Below are 20,732 nucleotides of genomic sequence, written 5' to 3' on the forward strand. Positions count from 1 at the left end.
TATGTAACAATGATATATTAGAGATTTACACAAATTTATTAGAAAAGCTTAAGCGAAAACTTGTCTAGAATAGCATTAAGCATGTTAATTAATTTTTTATATGCAAGTTATTCATATCAAATACATTCATTAATTTTTTATTTTTTATTTTTACAAATTTAATGGATAGAAAGGTTCCAAATACCCTTTAAAAAATGAATAAATTTCACTTTTGGTTAAATGAAATTTTATATTTATGTGCATGACTATGTAATTTGTATCACATTTGATTATATCGTCCAATTTCTTGGTGAACTAATGCCGGAAGTGCTCATTTCGGAAAGAACATTACATTTGCTTCTTCTAGAAGGAACAATTTCAACAATAGTTGGCCAGAAAATTGAACGACAATACGAAGTGTAATACAAATTATATAATAACATTTTAATAGTTAATAATTAAATATAATTAATGTATAATAGTCAATCTAAAAAATAAGAAAGGTATCTATAACAAAAAAACATACGAAACACTCCATTTCACGATCCCAACACCATCATTTTTTGCGCAATAATGAGCTATCTCAATTGTATTGGTCGCTTCCTTTCGCCATTGTTAGGATAGTAGTACAATAGATGCCCAAGATTAAGTCCCTCATTTGCTTATTAATCTCTTCCCGTATATATGTTCTGATTATTTGTGCGAAAGAATTGTTTGACTAATTGCACTTAGCCTAGTTGAATTTTGTGCGCAAAAACTGTTTGATTGACCATTCGGTTCATTTTTTACACGTGTCATGTAGATATTGTTCTATTTCATACATCAAAGACAACTAGTTTCGGAACAATCATTTTTTACGAAGATAGTTATTTCAAAGCCACCATCACTAGCCCCATTAACTACATGCAATACACCCTCATTTAGCCGAAACTATTGCTTGTAGGGAGGCGTTATCCTGACTTAAGAACCTGAATTGCGACAAAATCTACTTACAATCTGACTACATCAATGTCATAACATCTATTTTCAAGCGTAACAGTGACATCTTCTATGCTGGACCTATCATAGACCAATGTTATTCTTTACTTAATTCTTTTTAAAATGCAACTTGTCGATTGATTCATTGTTCAGCAACACATAATGGCCTATACTCTAGTTAGGGAAATTAGTTCTCTAGGTCTTACTTGGGAGTAACCTCAGATTATCTTTTTTAGTTCTTGAATTAATCAAGTGATCTTTCATTAAAAAAATACCGTTCTTTTCAATTTCGATTTTTAGAAAAAATATTTGGAGTGTGTTTGGAAACACTTGAAAAATCCAGTCAACCGGAAAAAATGAGGCCGGGTCACAGGCTATAAATCAAATAAGTTTTATGGTTTCCGCTCCGGAAACTAGAGGGGGGGAGGTTTTTTTTTTTTTTTTTTTAAATTTTATTACTTAAAAATGTTATTTTTATCTTATAATAATAATTTTAATCTTTGAAATAAAATAATAAAAATATATAATTATACAATTTTACTCATTTTCCAAAAAAACGAACCAAACACACAAGAAAGTTTTTCAAAATACATCTAAACACGAAAAATAAATTGATTTTTTGGAAAAAGGCTCATTCTTAAGAAGTCCATTTTTCTGCTTTTCATACACTCATAGATTACAGAAAACAACTGAACTGGTTTTTAAAAATTAGTACATATGTAAACCACTGAAACCCTACCCAAAATTCATCGCCAGATGCCCAAAGTCCAAAAAATTGTTACCAAGGATAGTCTTCTTCGCAGGTTCGCCGGAAAAAATGGGACGCCCAACGCTGCGGCTGCGACTACGACCTCCTACTGCAGCTGCGGCCTCTTGCTGCTGCTGTGGCATACTATACAATTGAATGTCTACGTAGTGCTGTGAAGCCGTACTTGAAATCCCTCTTGGTCCAAGTGGTAGGATATTCGATATTTTCTCTTAATTTCATTTATATCTTTCTTCTTCTGCATGAGCGGTAGATAGGGGACCTGCAGATAGGTGGCTCAAAGCCTCAAACTGAATGTTCTTGTTTCACCTCTTGGCATTTTCTCCCTTTTTAATAATAATTTGCCATTGTTTTTAAAATTATTGGATTTAAGGTAATTGATCATAAATAGTGTTTATGGAATAAGTTGTTTTAAACTATTTGTTGGATTTCACAAATGCAATTTTCTAGTTATGATACACGATATGTCTGAGTGAACAGGATGTTGTTTTCTTTAAAGGGAATTAATAGGGGTGCCTTTTTACATGATTTAGCTTGATAATCTGGAGTTTAGGACTGTTTTGACAAGGTAACAAGAGCCAAGAGCCAAGAAGTGAGAATCCTAATAGATAGAATATTTATAGGCTTAATCTCTTAAATGCTGGTTTGTGGGATACTATACTGGTTAGGAACTTTACTATGTTTACCCAGATCAATGTGTGAAACTTGAATGATAATATAGTTTTATAGACTTATATACCAGGTATATCATATACGGAGTATAATTATATACAATGTTTTATACCAGGTATATCATATATACAATGTTATGATCCTCTTACTGTAAAATGTGCTAGTGTGGTAAAGAACTAGGAAATGTTTGGGTTCTCAAACCGAACCAAATCCAAGCCGAAACCGAACAGTGATTAAAGAATAGTATGCATAGCCTAGTGAGTCTTTGGATTCTTGGAAATAAAGTTGTCCTTTCTAAATACTAAGAACTTACATTTAAACATTAAAATATGGACATAAGACATTCAAGATGTAATGTAACTAATTGCAATATTGGAACAGAGAAGCACTTGGTGAGCTAATGTGGAGAGGGTGCATTACAACAGAGATATCGTTAAAAGGGTTGCTATTTATTTATTAAGTATATATATATATATATATTTTATTTAAATCAAACATCAAATATGTAGCTGCTTGTTGATTTTATTCACCTCAAATTTTCTCTGCAGGATGTTGGTAGCCTGCATGGTAGGTATGTTCCAAAGACTTGGCCACTCTTTCATGTCCATCACCAAACATTTTCAACAAACTAGAAATTGCATTTGGGTATCATTGAGTGGTGTTGAAAACAATATCGAAGAGATTGAATATAAACTCCATTCTTGTACTAACCTCGATATTGCTAAACGCTTGCATGCCCTTCTTATTGTATATGGAAAGGCTCAGAGTATTTATTTTGGCACTAAACTTTTAAAAGTTTATGCCTGCTTGGGTGATGTTTCTTTTTCTCGTAGTAGTTTTGAGCATATAAAGAAGAAGAATACCTATACTTGGAACACAATGATATCAGCTTATATCCATAATGGCAGATTCCATGAATCTGTACACTGTATATATGAAATGTTGTCATCGTCAGATGTTCGGCCTGACTTTTATAGCTTTCCTCCTATTTTGAAAGCTTGCCATAATATACTCGATGGAATAAGGATTCATTGCTGGGTTTCAAAACTAGGTTTGGAATGGGATGTATTTGTAGCTGCCTCTTTGGTACATATGTATTGTCGTTTCAAATCTTTCGAAGATGCTCTCATGATTTTTAATGATATGCCCTTCAGGGATATGGGCTGTTGGAATGCTTTGATTTCTGGGTTCTGCCAAAATGGAAATGCTGCAGGTGCACTGACTATGTTGGATAAGATGAGGTCAGTTGAAATTAAGATGGATAAAGTGACTGTTGCAACTGTTCTTCCCATTTGTGCACAAATGAATGATATCTTATGTGGGGTGCTAATTCATCTATATATCATCAAAAATGGGCTAGAATGGGATATCATTGTGTCCAATGCGTTGATAAACCTGTATGCCAAATTTGGTGAGTTGGGACATGCAGAGAAGGTCTTTAATCAAATGGTGATAAGAGATATAATAACTTGGAACTCGATGATTGCTGCATATGAACAAAATAACCACCCAGATAAAGCACTGGCATGCTTTTTGGCAATGCAGTTAAATGGGTTTCGGCCTGATTTGTTAACGTTAGTGAGCTTAGCTTCAAGTATTGCTCAGACTAAAAATTTTCGATATAGCATAGCTATTCACGGGTTTATCCTGAGAAGATGCTGGATATTGGATGATGTTGTGCTTGGTAATGCAGTAGTAGACATGTATGCTAAATTAGGTTATATTGATTATGCACGTGAGGTTTTCAATAAGGTCCCTTTCAAGGATGTGGTTTCGTGGAATACTATTATCACAGGTTATGCACAGAATGGTCTTGCAAGTGAGGCTATTGAAGTGTACTCCATGATGAAGGAGTGTGGGGGCATAACACCCAATCAAGGGACATGGGTGAGCATTTTGACAGCTTATGCTCATTTAGGATCCTTGCGGGAAGGGATGAGGACTCATGGACAGGTATTCAAGGTAGGTCTCCACTTAGATGTCTTTGTGGGTACTTGCCTAATTGACCTCTATGGCAAATGTGGAAGACTTGGTGATGCTATGTCTTTATTTTATGAGATTCCCAAGGAGAGTCCAGTCCCTTGGAATGCCATGATATCATGCCAGGGAGTTAACGGGCTTGGTGTAGCATCTATTCAATTATTTAGAGATATGCTGGATTGTGGGGTTAAACCAGATAATGTAACCTTCTTATCACTTCTGGCTGCCTGTAGCCATTCAGGTTTGATTGATGAGGGTAAATGGTACTTTCATGTGATGCAGCAAGAATTTGGGATAATGCCTAGTCTAAAGCACTATGGCTGTATGGTGGATTTATTTGCTAGGGCTGGGCAACTAGAAATGGCTTATAATTTCATTAAAAGAATGCCTTTACCGCCAGATGCTTCAGTTTGGGGTGCTCTTCTCAGTGCGTGTAGAGTTCATGGAAATGTTGAGTTGGGTAAATTGGCTTCAGATAACTTGTTTTTAGTCGATTCAGAAAATGTCGGGTACTATGTTTTGTTGTCAAATATGTATGCAAATTCTGGAAAATGGGAGAGGGTGGACGAAGTTAGATCATTAGCAAGAGTTAGGGGTTTAAAGAAGACTCCAGGATGGAGCTCAATTGAAATGAGAAATAAGATTGAAGTTTTCTATACAGGCAACCAGTTTCATCCTCAAAGTAAGGAGATAAATGAGGAGCTGGAAAATTTAACTGCTAAAATGAAGACCCTTGGTTATATTCCAGATTTCAGTTTTGTGTTGCAAGATGTTGAGGATGATGAGAAGGAGCGCATCCTTTCAAGTCATAGTGAAAGGCTGGCAATTGTATATGGACTTCTGAATACTCCTTCTAAAAGTTCCATATGTATTTTTAAGAATTTACGCGTTTGTGGTGACTGCCACAATTTTACCAAATTTCTATCAAGGATGACAGAGAGGGAAATTGTAGTGAGGGACTCTAATCGCTTTCACCACTTCAAGGATGGGATTTGTTCATGCGGGGATCATTGGTGACATACATCATAATTTCATGGTTCAAAATATAGAATGTCCACTGCAAGAATGATTTCACCACTCCATAATTGCTGCATAAAAGAAGCACGCTGTCCTGGTTTAGTGATTTTGAATGCAGGTAGTTTCCCTCTTATCTTTGAACATAGAGATCTGTATATTGTCTAAGATACTGATGTAGGATAATTATTTCTAATATCTTGAAGTGAAATTTGATCTCTAAGATCATCAATTGGGCACTCCTCTTTGATTCTGAATTAACTCAATTAAGAAACACTGTTCTTTAGTGAACAATACACATTTAGCAGTACTAATGCTATACAAATCTTTTATCTGTATCTGAAGTATTGAACCTTTTAATGTGAGATAGGAAAGAAATACTCACTTAAGTGATACACTGAGACTATTACAATGCTCCATCACTTTGCAAGTAATGGCTGTAGTTATTTATGTATTCATTTTTTATGACTCGTAAATAATTGTGCCCTTTTCTTGCTACAGACAATACATAATTAGAATTGCAGGACCTACCGGCCATATGCTCAAGAGTTGCATATCTCTAATAAGTAAAATTAACTGACAATTGGTGTATTGGGCTGGGTCTAGTTGCATTTGTTCTTTTTTTTTTTGCCTACCTAGTTATAATCATGTTTAGAATCTGATAATTTAAGAAACCTTGTTTGTTTCTTTAATCATTTATGAAGTGCAAAGCAAGAGGTATTAATATTTTAGGTCAAAGGTTCTTGTTTGCTTTGTGACACTTTCTTTTGCAGGGAAGTCACTTTACTTCACTTATGTTGACTGCAGTTGGATAATTTGTTGTTGATCTCTATTCTCAAGCCCACTTTGCCATGAAAAACATCCCCCCAGTACCCAGAAGTACAACAACAAGAGATTTGATCTGCAACTTTATGCTTCTGTACATCTTCGGACCCGTGAAATCTGCAGCAAGAAGATTGACTAAAGCCATGTAGATTGGAAGGCCAGCAGATGATGCATCCAGCAGCCCCACGGTGATCAGAGCACGCGGACTGTGTTCTTTGTATGTGGTTGACAGTGCTATGCGAAGCTCAATCCCAAACGGGGTTGACTGAGAAGAAAAATGCCATGATCGCGGATCGCCTTCAGTAATTTGTACTCAGCCTGGTTACATCAACAGTGGTATGAGTAGCATACACATGTTATACACTTTATACACCACACCAAATAAGCTTTATTCATCAATAGTGCTATGAGTATGAAATGCACACACATGTTATACACCACGACAAATAAGCTTTATTCATCAATTAAACTTCTCTTACCTTCCCAATTATAATTATCTCTCTACTTTCTTCGATATTCAATGCCTCTACTCCATAAAAATTTCTCTATAGCTCTATGCAACAACATTAACACTCAAATTTAGCCATTTGTCTTGGACAAGAGAACCAAAGAAATAGGGATTACATATAAATATTATGTTGATTCAACTAAAATAATGATTTCAGAGTTTACCATAATAGAAATGAAAATTTGTCAAATAGAAGAAAAGAACTTCAGACTTTTAGTTAGTGGCAAAGGAACATTCTTATATTAAATATATATAATACAGATATTGAGGTTTCATAAGAAGCTCAGTGATTCCGATTTCTACATTTTGTAAGATGAAGTTCTGTTATTTGTTACTAGTAGGTTGAAGTTTCCATATTGGTTTCAATTATTTGTATGAATGGTATTTGGATTTGTTTTGTAATTCATTTTTGGTCTACTCCTACATGTTGATTAAAGTATGTTCACTTTGCTGCTAATGGCCTTATTTATTTTTATGATTGGTAAATAGTTGTTCAGTTTTCTTGCTGCAGACAATACAGAATGAGTATTGCGAGACCTATTGCCCATATGGTAGAGCGTTGCAGAGGTATTAATGTGTATTAAAACTTTCTATGAAAAACTATTTTTATGCCTAACATAAGACTTTAATGAACTGTTCTTAGATTGCCAACACATAGCCTTATATACATTTTTTGTTCGATTTGATTGGGCTTTCTTGTGTGAAGTTTAGCTGTAAGTTTATGAAGGTATAACAATATAAACTAATCACATTGATGGCTAAAGCTCATCTTGATGATTGAAAATTGGAAGTAGAACATGTCAAGCTACTTTCAAACAAACTAATCCTTTATCATCAGATCAGCCAATATTATATTGTTCTAATGATACACTTGCACTTCTATAGCCTTTCATAAATGTGGATAGTGCCTTTTCATTTACAATATGTAGAGCAATGCAAATGTTTCTTGTCCACTTGACGTCTTTACATGTTCCAGACTATTGAACCAGGGGAGAACTTAACTCGGTGAAAGACAGAAATGGGACTCTTTTCCCAATCATTGATAAAAATAGGAATGTTATTGAAATTGAGACAAAAATAGGAAAAGATTGTTTGGGACATGCGTTTGAGGTCAGAAACGCATGTCCCATTTGTGTTTTAATATATTTTTTTTTGAAATACCGAAGCCAGACGCAGGTGGGACTTGCGTTTGACATATAATCAGACGCAAGACTCACTTGTGTTTTGACCTCAAATGCATGTCCTAAACAATCTTTTTCTATTTTTTGTCTCAATTTCAAAACATTCCTATTTTTTCAATGATTGGGAAACAAGTCCCAACTTTCACCCGAACTTAACTATACTTACCAACAAGGTAGAAGATCTATATAATTTGGTAGGGTTACCTGTATTTTTAAGGTTCCTGACAAAATATCCGCTGCTAAGAAATTACGAGTTATGGATACTTGTTGGTAGTTATGTCGGAGGTTCAAAAGTGACAAAGACAAAGTAATTGAGAAACTAATATTGGTCGTTTCTATAATCAATAAATAAAAGTCACAATACTGCTAAAGACAAATGATTGTGTAATTAGCCATATTTTGTTTTATGTTATTGTTGAACCTTCCCTAATGTTAGATATATGGCTCCTCCGCCACCCATCCACTAGCCTCCATTACCAACTCCGATCATACCGGAGAAGCAAGAAGGGACAAGGCCGGGAATTAGATGAGGCCAACAGCTCAAAATGGCATAAATTGACCATTGAAAGCCAAGAGATAGCTAGGGGACCAAACACCCTTCACAAATCACAATGCCATAAATTGACCATTGAAAATGGACACGATAAGACAAGGACATCTACAAGATTTGGTATTACTTTGTTTTGTTTGTTTGTTTGTTTTTTGTTTTTTGTTTTTTGTTTTTTTTTCTAGTGCAAGATTCAATATTATTTTTTTTGGGAAGGAGTTTAGCAAAAAAATTATTGGGTGATAATGATGATAGGGTTTTAATAGGAATAAATTTATGTTACTATAACCAGTTGTCATTTAGCTTAGAGCAAACCCATTAGTCCCAACAAGGAAAGAAATAGAGGAAGGAGAAAAAAATAAAGAAAAAGAAAAAGAGAAACATTTCAAAGGGTAAAAATGTCGTTTTTCTAAAAGAGAAAAAAAGTCAGGGTGGTTGCCAATTGACGGCTACCTTGATGCACTACTGGTTTGTGAAACATGCACCAACCAGCTAGCTATGTTGCTTTCTAATAATTAGTCAGAACAACAAAAAAACTCCATGCTTTTTAATAATTAGCCAGACCCACAAAAAAACTCCACTTTCAATTCGACAAGAACCCAAATCCTCTCTACCCTCCACCTCACTAAAAGACCCACCCAATACTACTATTGATGAAACTCTCGTACACTTGCAAAGAAAAAAAGATTAGACCCTCAAATAAATAAGTACAAACCCACAACAAAACTAACTTTCAATTAGATTTCTCTATTGTTCCTCTTTCCTTGATGAAAAGAAGACTTATAGTGATCCTAGGAAAATAATCACATCCAGTCTCCAACGTTCTCATCAAAAGCAACATCAATCTCTTCCTCCACAAAAGTCACACCATCACCGTCAGTGCCTTGAACATCCTTCTCTAAAGAACCACTTTTGTTCGCAGTCATGGTAGAGTCTTTATTTTCATGGGATTATATTTGCATGTTGCCACCCCATGATTATGCTTAGAGCATTGACTACAATAAGTAGAGATTTTCTCGTACTCAATCCGTTGCCAAACGCCTCTTCCAAATTAACATTGTTGGGCATAGGTGTACGACCCAAAGAATAATTAAAGTGAGAGGTGGACTTGACAAGGGGAATCCAATTAGAAAAGTAGAGGTGGATTTTTATTTGTATTTTTTTTTAAAGAGGGCTAATGACTTGTTTGCCTGTGCAGTATGGAGCAAAATCCAAGAAAATGAACACCAGGAAAGAGCGGTCAGCTGGCAACCCCGACGCTATAGATCTCGGTCCACATGCGAGTGGCGGACCGCCGAAGGTGGACCCTATCTATTAAAAACCATCAAACATCATTATTTGCAAAACCAACCTAGTGCTCATGCAATAAAGATACTTAAATCTACCTTAAGCTTAACATTGGCAACATTAGGTTAAGTACAATGGAGGGTGGAAGCATCCAAAGCAAGCAACCCCCAATTAACCAACAAATGTACTCTAAACTCTCAATATCTAAAAGGTGATGACACGGGAGTCACGATAATACAACCCAAACCATAATAATGAAAAAGTTTTTCATCTTTTTTTCCAGTCTAAAGACCACTGAAAGAATCTCACTAGTTTTCCACCCAACATAGACTTTCCTTGTGCAACACCATATTTCAGTCTTCTGGCATGGAGAGAACCTCACCAACACATACCTGCCATCACATCTTTCATCTTTGTATAGTTATAATTTTTTTCTTTCTAATTTTACATTTCTTTCATGTTCATGATGTTTAATTATTTCTATTTTCATTTCGATCCCCTTATAATTCTACTAGTATTTTCTATGCACAATGGGCAAAAAGCGATGCCCAATATTATTATAAATTTTTTTTTATTAAAACCTACCTTAAATTTATTTATATTTTAGATATTCATATTATTGTATAATAATAATAATAATAATAATAATAATAATAATAATGTAAACCATTTTTATAAATTTGCTATTGTCTCCGCTTTTTCCACTCATGGGTAGGAGTTGTTAGACTGTTACAATCACCCAAACTAGTAAACTACATATGTTAGATGGTTAGTTGAGTACATGGCTGGAGAAATATAGAAGAGGAGTAGTTGAGCAGGCAAAAAAAAAACCACTCGGGCACTCGGCCGAGTTGGCTTGTTGGCATCGACTCGGCCAAGTTAGGCGCCCAACTCGGTGCCTAGTCGGCCGACTAAAAATTGCCTAGGGCTGAAATTGCCTTGGCCTAGGGGCGCCTAGGTCAATTTTTACAACACTTCTTGTAACCATAATATAGTAGTCAACAACCTGACCAACTTAACTAGGGTTGTCCCAATTTACAAAATTGTTTACAACTTATATATTTGAATCCCAAACTTGTGCTTCTACTCTAAAGATTGATGGAGAAGCTAAGGTAAATCACAAAATGTGTCTCTAACTTATACTCCGTATTTAGTAACACCTGATACGGACTAATAACTCATTTCCAGTAACAATTATTACATATATTTGATTTGTTTATATGATAATTTTACTCAAGAATTAGTATATATTCAGTGGTAACTAAAGAGTAAAGACAGTCATACAGGTCGACAACACATTTTTCATATTTTTTCACTTGAAGTCTTGTATTTTTTTATTATTTTTTTATTTTTGGAGAATTGTATTTTTAGTCTATGAGTGATAAGGTAATAGTGGTCTAGTGGCATCTGATTGCACTCCCATATCTCTATAATATAGATGCCATTGCATTTAGTCTTTAGAATTGAAGTCAAAGTGGGGCTTTTAATCTTAACAATAATTTTGATGTTAAACTTATTGTTATTTTATTTCATTCTTATTTATTTTTGAAATTTTGGATGACAAGAGAAACCCAAAGTCACTACTCCAGACATAAACTAATCTAGGTTACGCATACCTGACGGACTCAAATCAAGAAATTTTAGTTGATAAAAACTAGTAATAGAATTTTACATCCAATTTCTCATCTCCCACCGAAATAATAACCTAAGCGCAACATGTGGAAGTCGCGAAGATTCGAATTCATGAGCTTTTGCATAGCTCTGATACCAAATTAAAGCATGTGTTCCATCTCAACTAAAAGCCTAAGCTGATAGTTGGACTGCACATATTATATTTATGCTCACCGGATAGATCTTGTTGATCCACTATTTGCACCTTAACTGGCCCTTGGATATATGCATGGAATATGAGGTCAAAAGGGGATAACAAATTGAAGTATGTCCATCGACTAGCCTGCACAGAATGGGAATGTATCTATATATATATATATATATATATATACCCTCCTTCATTCACTATATTCAATACATGCATTACATGACAAATACAATCAGAATCAAACTGAACCCATCCAAATGGTGATGTCTCTTCCCCCATGCTTTCTGGATATATACTGGATTTCATGAGATTGAAATAACAATATATTATATTATTATAAGAATAAAACTATATAATATAAAAGGTCTCTTAGATGTCTTTCTTATCCATCCCCCATATCAGTGGAGAAAAGATAGTGTAGAAAGCCCATACAACAAGGAATGGCCATGGAATGTCAAGAATATGAAGAATTCTACTTTTTTCTAATCCAAATAATGAATAAGATATATATATATATATATATATATATATATATATATATATATATATATATATATATATATATATATATCATTAACTTAAATTGGCAAAAGTTATATATATATGATGATACCAATTTAATAAAATCATAACTTTGAAATATCACTTATAACCAATGTTTTTGAGAAAAATGGGCAAAAAAAACATGTAGTAATTGGAGAAATTTTAACTAATTTGTCAAGAATATTGAAATGTGAAAGATATAACATGTTTTAATTTATAGGGAGAAAAATAGGGCAGCTTTGGCTGTGTTTTCAGGCTTTCTCATCAACTTATTGAAGTACAAAAGGAGCTTGAATTCATGACCTCTCATGTGAGAGAGCCACTAGACCACAAGGTCATTGGCTAGTGAGACATAGTTAATTGTTTTTCATGGTGCACGTGAATCTATCCTCTTCTTTTTTCTTTTTTTTTGTGTGTAACTTCATACAAAGATTAATATATATGCTCAACTTTAATTAATTTTTAGTTTGTAGAATCCTCAAACAATAAAGTCATGGTCTTGAATTGGATGCCCACCAAAGGGTATTCATCCTAATTGTATTAATATTCATTAAAATTCTCATCAATATTTATCATGACTAAAAGGTATTCATTATCATACAATTATAAATTAAAGTAGATGCTATATATTTTCATTCTTTTTTTAACTAAATGTTCATTAATCATATCCATGTCATAAATCACCCATCACCTTTAGTATTCAGTATAGAAGCTAGTTACTAAGCTTGGTAAGCTGGACTCCATAGGGTACCAATATAATTGGTACATGCAGATCGATATGGCTCTATATTGAGCATTGCAATTTTTTTATTTTTTATTTTTGAAATATTCACGGAGTATTTACAAGCTGGACTCCAAAGAATCTAAGCCTAAATCTATAACCACCCATTTGGAATGGTACGTAATAAAGATGTCATCATACTACATGATAGTTGGCATATCAAGCATTACATTAATAATTTAAAAAGAAAAATGCTCATTTCATCTCATGATTTTTACTTCCAAACTTTTCCCCCATGATGTGACTTTCATTTATTGAGTGCGAATGAATGTGATAACCCACCACTAACTAATAAATAATTTAACTACCAATCACATGATGACATCTCAGGAAGGAAAATTTGTAGAGAAATTTTGTAGCATTGCTCAAAAATTGAGCATAGTTTATCACCAACAAATTGACCTGAACTGGTACCCTGCAATAGTGTCTTTAATGACACATGACTCCTTTTGATTTACAGGAAAGTCCACAGTGCTATTTGAAATTGTGCTTTAGGTAAAGTCCTCTCTGTGACCACAACCAGTAAAGGATCACAGTACAAGCAAGCTAAGGGAGGTAAACCAATTTAAGTTGTCCATAACTGGTCGACTCAAAGCAAAATGACCAATAGACAATTATACATGGCTCCAATATAAGTAAATATTGAGTATTATATGTTACAAGCAATCGGCCTGTAAATTAATATAACTTAACCTACACTTCAAATAAAAAGAGTTCACCATCACATTCAAAAGTTAAAAATAAAGTAACATGCATAATATTGTTGAACATGCACTGCACTCTAATAAGATTGAGAATTTGATAGCTGGAATTTATGTGTATATATGAAGTAAAGAGGGTGTTTTTCTAAAAATTGTGTGTCAATAACAACTTTGGAACTCATAAGCACATCAATGTATATATATAATTTCTCAAACAAATGGTTGTATCAATACAATTCCAATATCTTATACACCACTTTAGAGATAATAGAACACCACTATTAGTAAAAATTAAATAAAACTTCATATATATATATCATCCCAAACCCTTTTGATCATTAGATCAAAGTTAGTAGAATTCAATTATATATAGTGGAGAAGTGGAAGCCAATCAATCTTCATCAACTACGTACACATGATGATTATATATCCCTAACTTCAAACTCGTTTCGATTCTTGACAACAATGTCGTACATGTGCATGGACCTGAACTTGTTGAAGTCCCTGGGGAGAGAAATGAGATGAACGGTGGATCTCTTGTGGTACTGCAGAAGCTCAGGCTCATCATAGTACCTCTCCCATCCCAGCGCCATAAGCTTCCTTTCTAGGACGGCGTACGAGGTAATGGCCTCGTTGGTCCGCACATGAATCAGCATTTTCCGGGCAGCTTGATACTCCCCCGGATTCTCCACCAGCCGGACCACCCCATTCTTGAACACCCAAACGCCCGACATATATCCACTTGTGAAGTGGCCGGCCGGAAATCAACTTGTACTTTGGGTTTGGGATGATGACTAGCTCAGCTCGCTTCAAAATGAGAGAAGAGAGTGCCTCTCTATATATAGAGGTTTTGTGCCTGGTTCTGCAAGGATATGATGTTGGAAGGTCTAGATTGGATCTTTTATGTGGGCAGGTGCATATAAAGACTAGGATCTAATCATGGACTAATTGCGTGACTGGCAATTTTATCATCGTAGTGCAGTGGCTCTATATATATATATAGAGGTTTTGTGCCTGATTCTGCAAGGATATGATATTGGAAGGTCTAGATTGGATCTTTTTATGCGGGTGGCGCATATAAAGACTAGGATCTGACTATTGACTAATTGCATGACTTGCAGTTTACCATCGTAGTGGCTCTATATATATAGAGGTTTTGTGCCTGATTTTGCAAGGATATGATATTGGAAGGTTTGGATTGGATCTCTTGTGCCGACGCAAATGAAGACTAGGATATGACCCTGGACTGTTTGCGTGACTTGTGGTTTACCACCGCAGTGACATTAGGGGCAGAGTCATGTGGGTTTAAAGATTATTAGTCCACAAAGTTGAGATCACTTAAGTTTAAAAAATATTACTTTTTTTTAATACAACTAACTCTATTACATTATAGTATCTGTTCAAAAAAATATTACTTTAATAACTTCTATAATTTGAAACTGAAGAACTCCATTTGTAAGAGCAACCCCATTAGTTAATAGGTTATTTGTGCATGGGTCTAGATTTTATTAAAATAAAAAATTAAAAAGAAGTTAAAAATAATAATTTTAAAAATTAGAGTGGCTGTCAGTTGATGACCGCTACAATTATATTGCTCAATAGGCATACGCCTGTTGGACAACTATCACATGCAAATCACTCATTTCTATTCTTTTTCTAAAAAATTATGAGTTCTTATATATGCACGAACCCAAGCCCACATTAGATTCTCTTTCTTCCACAATACCCAAAAACTGGCCTCCATTATTAATCGAGGTTTCCCTATAGTTTTAAATTTTGTTTCATAAATATAGTATTGAGAGTTTAGTTTTGCAAATGGAATTTAACTCCAAATTAGTTGAAATTTAAAGTAATTATTTTTTTTAACCAAGACAAACACGACGAAGAAAGTAAAGAAAGACTAAAACAAAGACCTAATCCTTAAAAATAACCTACACAAACTTGTAATAACAAAATCAATTAACAATATTTTCCTTTATCTTCAATGGTGGATACATGTCCAATTGGCAAAGGGTATGTGGCACTAACTTGCTTGTTATGCATAATATATACCGATTCTTATTCATTATTAATGGGTGACTCGGTCTTATAATCTATTGAAAACTTTATTCTTATTAGTGGTAGTGGTACACTTATAAGTATGGGTGCGCATTATTAAGTGCTTATTCCCATTGCTTTAGAACTTATAATTGTAAATCATATCTACTCATGCTTGATACACAAAATATTACACTTATATATACTCAATAATCTTCTATCGATTAATTAATAAATTAAAATTTTAATATATGAAAACACTTTTAATTTATGGATGGATTCATATTTTTTTTTCTCATTCTAATATTCTATTTTTAAATTGATATAATCTAAATGCCTTACCTTAAGCACAAACATATATTAGGCTTAAAGTTTAAAATCATGTTAGAAATGTGCAATATAATAAATAAGATAGAATAAAATGTGTATATTAGAGATGAAGCCTTAATTGCTTTTATAATGGTGGATGGGGACAGCAAATATGGGGCAATATGTCGTATCTTGAGATAGTTCAGAGCCAGCTAGCTTAGCTTAGCTTCATTATTTTGATGCATGGCATAGTGAGGGTAAGGGGAGTTTGGAGGGAATGGACCCCAAAGAATTTGTGTCCAATACCAACAATTTTACTTTTCAATTTATCATGCTATATTTTTGTACTTTATACCGCACTCATATTCATATATTATATATGGAAAAAGTAAATATGGATTGAGGAGAATCCACGTTTTCATTATCCAAAGCTACATTGAGGGATTTTTTTTTGCATTTTTTTATGCACTAGTCAAAAGCTTTTACATACTTATATTAAACTATAATTAATTTATGATGAATCATTTTTTTCCTCTTCCAATGGACCAATGCTTGACCTCCTAACATGGCATTAATTTTTGTTGATACATTAGGTTTTCGGGATATGTCAAACTAATTCGAAACTCTCAGAATTGAGAATTCTATTCAAGAATTGCTGGTGGAAGTAAATCGCGAAGTATTGCCTCCACTGAGGTTCGAACCCACCACCTCCCGTATAAAGGGAAGAGTTTGATGCCACTGGATTACAAGGTCCTTGGCAGATTATCACCCTTTGCTTGTACACTCTAAGTACATTTTTTTTTCTTTTCGTACATTAAGTTTTCCAACTTATTATTATTTGTTATTCATTGACTATTGTGAATTGACCAACCCCACCTATATATTGTTTACAAAAAATATACTTATTACTCTAATATAAAAAGAATCAATCAAATATTGACATAGAATGAGATAAAAATTAGGAGGTGAAGATAACATGATTGAGTGTTCGGTTTAATGGGATGTTTGAGGAAACGTAACATTTTTTTAGAATTATACATAATCTAAGAATGTAGGAGAATGTGATTCCCATTAAATACTACCAAAAATTAATTAAAAACAAAATTTGAGATTCTCATCACATTTTGATTGATAATTTTATAAATATATAGTCATCGCACGTGTATGAATTATGTAGTTATAACACTGTGTACGAAAGCAAGGATCGCTCCCACGAGAAATCACTCGTAATAAAAATCAAATTATTTAAATAATGTCTCATAAGCAATTGATAAAGCAAATAAAAGATGAACAATATAATTGCTCAAATTATTTTCTCAATTATATCACTCGAATCATGTGTTCATCCTTCTTTGTAGAATATTTTGAATTTTGATAACAACTTTTTAATGAACATTATTATTTCTTATTTTATATATGAAATTATATAAAAAGAGAGTTCATTTTAAATTATTGCACAATTTCTTCAATATCGACACTATCTATGGTAATCATTGTTCTGAACAGAAAATATATATCGAGTAAATACTTTAAGGTTTCTATAAATCATGTGGTTAGATAATTTCAGCTAAAATGCGGTACCAAAGAAGCGCATCTGGTGTAGTGGTATCATAGTACCCTCCCACGGTACTGACCAGGGTTCGATTCCCTGGATGCGCACTTGTTTTAAATCTTTTGATTAATTATTTATCTTGCATATTTACCCAGGGGGTCATGCATGTCCCTTGCAAATTGCAATTGCGGAAGACTCAAATTGTACTTTAAATCATTGTTAACTGTGCTAATACCGTTTAATCATGTACTGATGTACTCCTGTTACAAGTACTTATTATATTTTCATTGTACCTATGTTATTAATAATACGTAGTACTATATATCCTGATGAAAATCCATAAACCCTCTCTGTGGAAGAATTGGATCAGTTTGCCAATTCGGTTCAAAACATTTATCTAATGCTTCAAAGATTATCTAACAGAATGGGCTATGCTTTATACAAGATGATGGACCAGAATTTCTATTGGTTATTAGGTTGCACATTCTAATCACATTTACACAGCGTAACACACAAATTATACTATAGACTACTGACATAATGTAATTTTAATTTTAATATACTGAAGGTACATTATTTGTATACTGAATGTTTATTATTTGAAAATATATCATTTGAGTGCTATCAAATAATGAATCTTCGGTACACAAATAATATATATTCAATATTAAAAATATACCTTATGCAATTATGTGTAAGGTACGTGGACCATGATCCATGGTATAACGATTGACATTTGTGAAAAAAGGCCCATTGGAGAAGCTAAGGCCTGAGGGTTAGAATACAAAAATCAACAAATTATACAATGCATCTCGACATCTACCTTGCAAGGTGAACGTAAAACTAATATATGTTTATTTTAAATATATTACAAATTCATTTTTAGTGTAATATATATTATTTTTTTTTTGAGAAAATATATATTCATTTTTAGATAGTATATTTAAAATGATCCTGCAATACACTTAAAATGAACTTTCAGAAAACAAACTTATGGTACACAAAAAAATGAACTTTCAATATATGAAAAATGAATATTTATTAGTGGTCCACCTTATAATATAAACAATAATTTAGTGTAATGAGTGTTGTATTGGGATCAACTTTTAAATGAACATTATTAGTTCTTATTTTATATTTGAAATTATATAACAAGAGAGTTCAATTTAAATTATTGCACAATTTCTTCAAAGATCGACACTATCTATTGTAATCATTGTTCTGAATAGAAAATATATATGGAGTAAATATTTTACGCAGCTAAAATGCAATATCAGGGAAGCGCATCTGGTGTAGTGGTATCATAGTACCCTCCCATGGTACTGACCAGGGTTCGATTCCCTGGATGCGCACTTGTTTCTTTGATTAGTTAATGATTTATTTTCCATTTTTATTCAGGGGGTCATGTCCTTTGCAATTGTGGAAGACTCAAATTGTACTTTAAATCGTTGTTAATTCTACTAATACCGTTTAATCATGTACTCCTGTTACAAGTACTTTCTTTTTGAAAACAAGTACTCCTGTTACAAGTACTTATTAATCAATTTGCCTGGTTGTGACCTTCTCCTAAACTTTTTTTTAGAATGATGTTTTCAAACAAAACCAAATTTTTGTAATTATAATCACCTTTTTGTCATTAATTTAATTTGGTTTTGTAAAACTATATTATATAGAAATAATTAAAATATAGTGGGCAAAATGGTGGGTACACAAAAAACTAAGAAAAAATCTCAAACTAATGTGGAGAAGGGTTTGTGTGATTGAGTGAGATAGTAGATAATGAGGTGGATGTTGGGACCCACAAAAATACTTGAAAGAAAAAATCTCAACTAGTATTGATGCTCTAAGGTGGACCATGATCCATGGTATAACGATTGACATTTGTGAAAAAAGGCCCATTGGAAAAGCTAAGGCCTAAGGGTCAGAGTACGAAAATCAACAAATTATATCATGCATCTCGACATCTACCTTGCAAGGTGAACGTAAAACTAATACTCTCTCCATCTCATTTTATGTGTCTGGTTCTGTTAACGAGGCTTAACTGAAGTTATTTTTAGTTCAATTTTTCATAATATTAAGTTTATTATTAGTATACAAAATTTATATATTTAGAAACTACATTAAAAGTTAGAGAAAATAAACAAATAAGAAAGAGTTGACTTGACCTATGAATAGTAAGTATGACCAGAAAATGGGACAGAAGGAGTATATGTTTATTTTAAATATATTATAAGTTAATGCAGTCTTGATGCCTCCTTTAAAAAAAAAATATTATAAGTTCATTTTTAGTATATTATATATATCCATTTTTAGATAGTATATTTAAAATGATCCTGCAATGCACTTAAAATAAACTTTCAGAAAATAAACTTACGGTACACAAAAAATGAACTTTCAATATATGAAAAATGAATATTTATTAGTTGTACACCTTATACTATAAACAATAATGTACAGTCTAATGAGTGCTGCATTGGGATCAATCTTACTACATGAACCCTTATCCAAGGTATAAGCATTGATGGAAACCTCATTGGATGTCAAATAGAACTAGGAAATGTTGGACCAGTCCCAAGAAGCGCATCTGGTGTAGTGGTATCATAGTACCCTCCCACGGTATTGACCGGGGTTCGATTCCCCGGATGCGCACTCCTTTTGCTGATTAATGATTTATTTTCCATTTCTACCCAGGGGGTCATGTCCATTGCAATTGCGGACGACTCAAATTGTACTTTTAATCATTTTTAATTGTGTACTAATACCGTTCCTGTTAGGCCCTCCCCAATAGTCCTCTTTGGCACAGGTTTTAAGGAAAAAAACTGATAGATGAAATTTTAAAACAAATGGGGATGGTGTAATTTGGAGAAATTGTTCTCCTGCAAGAAATTGGCGTGTGTCAGGATTTTGTATAAAAAATAAAAATAAAACAAAAGTTTTGCTTGATTTATTTTCCATTTCTACCCAGGGGGTCATGTCCATTGCTGATTTATTTTCCATTTCTACCCAGGGGGTCATGTCCATTGCAATTGCGGACGACTCAAATTGTACTTTTAATCATTTTTAATTGTGTACTAATACCGTTCCTGTTAGGCCCTCCCCAATAGTCCTCTTTGGCACAGGTTTTAAGGAAAAAAACTGATAGATGAACCTCTTTGGCACAGGTTTTAAGGAAAAAAACTGATAGATGAAATTTTAAAACAAATGGGGATGGTGTAATTTGGAGAAATTGTTCTCCTGCAAGAAACTGGCGTGT

General features: G+C 33.4%; 2 protein-coding genes and 3 non-coding genes across 8 annotated transcripts; 4 read left to right on the forward strand and 1 right to left on the reverse strand.

Moving 5' to 3' along the window:
* The first annotated feature begins 1,677 nt into the window (after positions 1 to 1,677).
* On the forward strand, positions 1,678 to 7,408 carry LOC116016823 (pentatricopeptide repeat-containing protein At4g33990). 4 transcript variants are annotated; one of them, XM_031257250.1, is made up of 4 exons: positions 1,678 to 1,913; positions 2,944 to 5,510; positions 6,163 to 6,550; positions 7,220 to 7,408. In XM_031257250.1, exon 2 carries the CDS (start codon positions 2,945 to 2,947, stop codon positions 5,390 to 5,392), a length of 2,448 nt encoding a protein of 815 aa, XP_031113110.1. In that variant the 5' UTR covers positions 1,678 to 1,913; position 2,944; the 3' UTR covers positions 5,393 to 5,510; positions 6,163 to 6,550; positions 7,220 to 7,408. The 4 variants fall into 4 exon arrangements, with proteins under 4 accessions (XP_031113110.1, XP_031113109.1, XP_031113106.1 ...); XM_031257249.1 differs by having other exon boundaries at positions 7,234 to 7,408; XM_031257246.1 differs by lacking the exon at positions 7,220 to 7,408 and having other exon boundaries at positions 6,163 to 6,728.
* A 6,595-nt stretch (positions 7,409 to 14,003) lies between these two features.
* Positions 14,004 to 14,315, reverse strand: LOC116014826 (flowering-promoting factor 1-like protein 3). The gene has a single exon (XM_031254783.1). The coding sequence runs from the start codon at positions 14,313 to 14,315 to the stop codon at positions 14,004 to 14,006; it is 312 nt and encodes a 103-aa protein (XP_031110643.1).
* Positions 14,316 to 17,515: 3,200 nt separating this feature from the next.
* Positions 17,516 to 17,586, forward strand: TRNAG-CCC. The gene has a single exon. It is a non-coding gene; the product is annotated as a tRNA-Gly (tRNA).
* Positions 17,587 to 18,760: 1,174 nt separating this feature from the next.
* Positions 18,761 to 18,831, forward strand: TRNAG-CCC. The gene has a single exon. It is a non-coding gene; the product is annotated as a tRNA-Gly (tRNA).
* Positions 18,832 to 20,057: 1,226 nt separating this feature from the next.
* On the forward strand, positions 20,058 to 20,128 carry TRNAG-CCC. The gene has a single exon. It is a non-coding gene; the product is annotated as a tRNA-Gly (tRNA).
* The last annotated feature ends 604 nt before the right edge of the window (positions 20,129 to 20,732 follow it).

The sequence above is a fragment of the Ipomoea triloba genome, chromosome 4 (assembly GCF_003576645.1).
Source record: "Ipomoea triloba cultivar NCNSP0323 chromosome 4, ASM357664v1".
NCBI classification, from domain to species: domain Eukaryota; kingdom Viridiplantae; phylum Streptophyta; class Magnoliopsida; order Solanales; family Convolvulaceae; genus Ipomoea; species Ipomoea triloba.